Genomic DNA, 1258 nt, shown 5'->3' with positions numbered 1-1258 from the left:
AAAGCCTTGGAGAAATGGAAGATGAACCAGATAATGCAAAATTATTCTTAGTCAAGGAATGGGAGGAGAATAGGAGAGCTTGCTTCGAACAGCCATGCACTCAGTCAACCAAGCAGTCAGTAAAGGAGTGTTTGTTTGATTTTAAAGAGATAGGGATAAAGGAGAATTCCAGATGAGGCAGACTGAAGGACAGGAATCATCGTCAGTGAAACTGGTACCTAGGGAAGGACTCTGAGGTGGAGCAGTGTATCTACTCCGCATTGTTCAGTGAGCACATCTCCCTGCAAAGAAGTGGGAATAATCTTAACCTGGAGTAAGGCCTGTAGTAAAGAGGGTAGTGAGAAACTTCCAGGCCCATCCCTAGAGAGTGAAATATTGCTTGTCTTAATCCTGATCTTAGCTGAGTGTCCCGTTCTCCTCGTGTTAGCATTGACTATATGTTCCAGAGAAACTCATGCATCTAGAATGGCAAGTGTGAAACAATTCTGAATACCAATAAAGTTTTCCAGAGCATTAGAACACAGATCTCACTTGCTCGGGATAGTGAAACAACTACAGACAGTGGCCATCTTTGGATATATTTATATTTCTCAGAAGAGTCAGCAGATTCAGAAGTGGGTAGGAAGGAGCCCTTTCTGCTTAAGAAGGTTGGGGGAGGCACTGTGGGGATGAGGTGGTTTTGTGGGTTTTTTTTTTTTCAATTTTCCTTGGTGGGGACCAACCTGCTTCATAGCTGAAATAGTTCTTGCATTGTTCTTCCAGAGACCACAACATTTTATCCAGATCACACAACAGCTGAGGTGACAGGAACCCCATCCTATACTCCTGCAGGTAACTATGTCAGCTTTCCTGAACCTCTTGCTAGGTCCAGATCTTGGTAAAGCTGGTGTTGAAAAGGGCACAGCCTCTGAAATAAGTCAGATCTGTGTTGCGGATAGCCTTAGGACTAATTGTATTTGATATTAATTCTGTTCTCCTGTGAGGGGCTGCAAACTAGGAATGAGTCCACAGCCTCTGAAATAAGTCAGATCTGTGTTGCGGATAGCCTTAGGACTAATTGTATTTGATATTAATTCTGTTCTCCTGTGAGGGGCTGCAAACTAGGAATGAGTCAGCACTCAGGTGATTTCCTGTAAACCTCTTCTTCCCACCTTAATTTATAAAATAAAGGTTAGAGCCAGTGATTGGGCAGAGAAAGAGGGGAAGGTGGAGCTGAAGGTTTTGGGAGAAAAGGGGAGGGGAGAGGGAAAGGAGAGAG

At 43.8% G+C, this 1258-nt stretch overlaps 1 protein-coding gene across 2 annotated transcripts in view; it reads left to right on the top strand.

The window, feature by feature from the left end:
* The window catches only part of LOC116077331 (T-cell immunoglobulin and mucin domain-containing protein 2-like), a 31430-nt gene that overhangs the window by 20685 nt on the left and 9487 nt on the right, over window positions 1-1258 (top strand). For both annotated transcript variants that reach the window (XM_031351805.1, XM_031351806.1), the window contains exon 5: window positions 763-831. In XM_031351805.1, coding sequence (XP_031207665.1) covers window positions 763-831 — 69 coding nt within the window. The remainder of the gene's footprint in view (window positions 1-762; window positions 832-1258) is intronic.

Source organism: Mastomys coucha, unplaced genomic scaffold, assembly GCF_008632895.1.
Source record: "Mastomys coucha isolate ucsf_1 unplaced genomic scaffold, UCSF_Mcou_1 pScaffold5, whole genome shotgun sequence".
In the NCBI taxonomy this organism is placed as follows: Eukaryota; Metazoa; Chordata; class Mammalia; order Rodentia; family Muridae; genus Mastomys; species Mastomys coucha.
The sequence above is the reverse complement of the archived record's forward strand: the minus strand, read 5'-3'. Positions and strand labels throughout refer to the sequence as shown.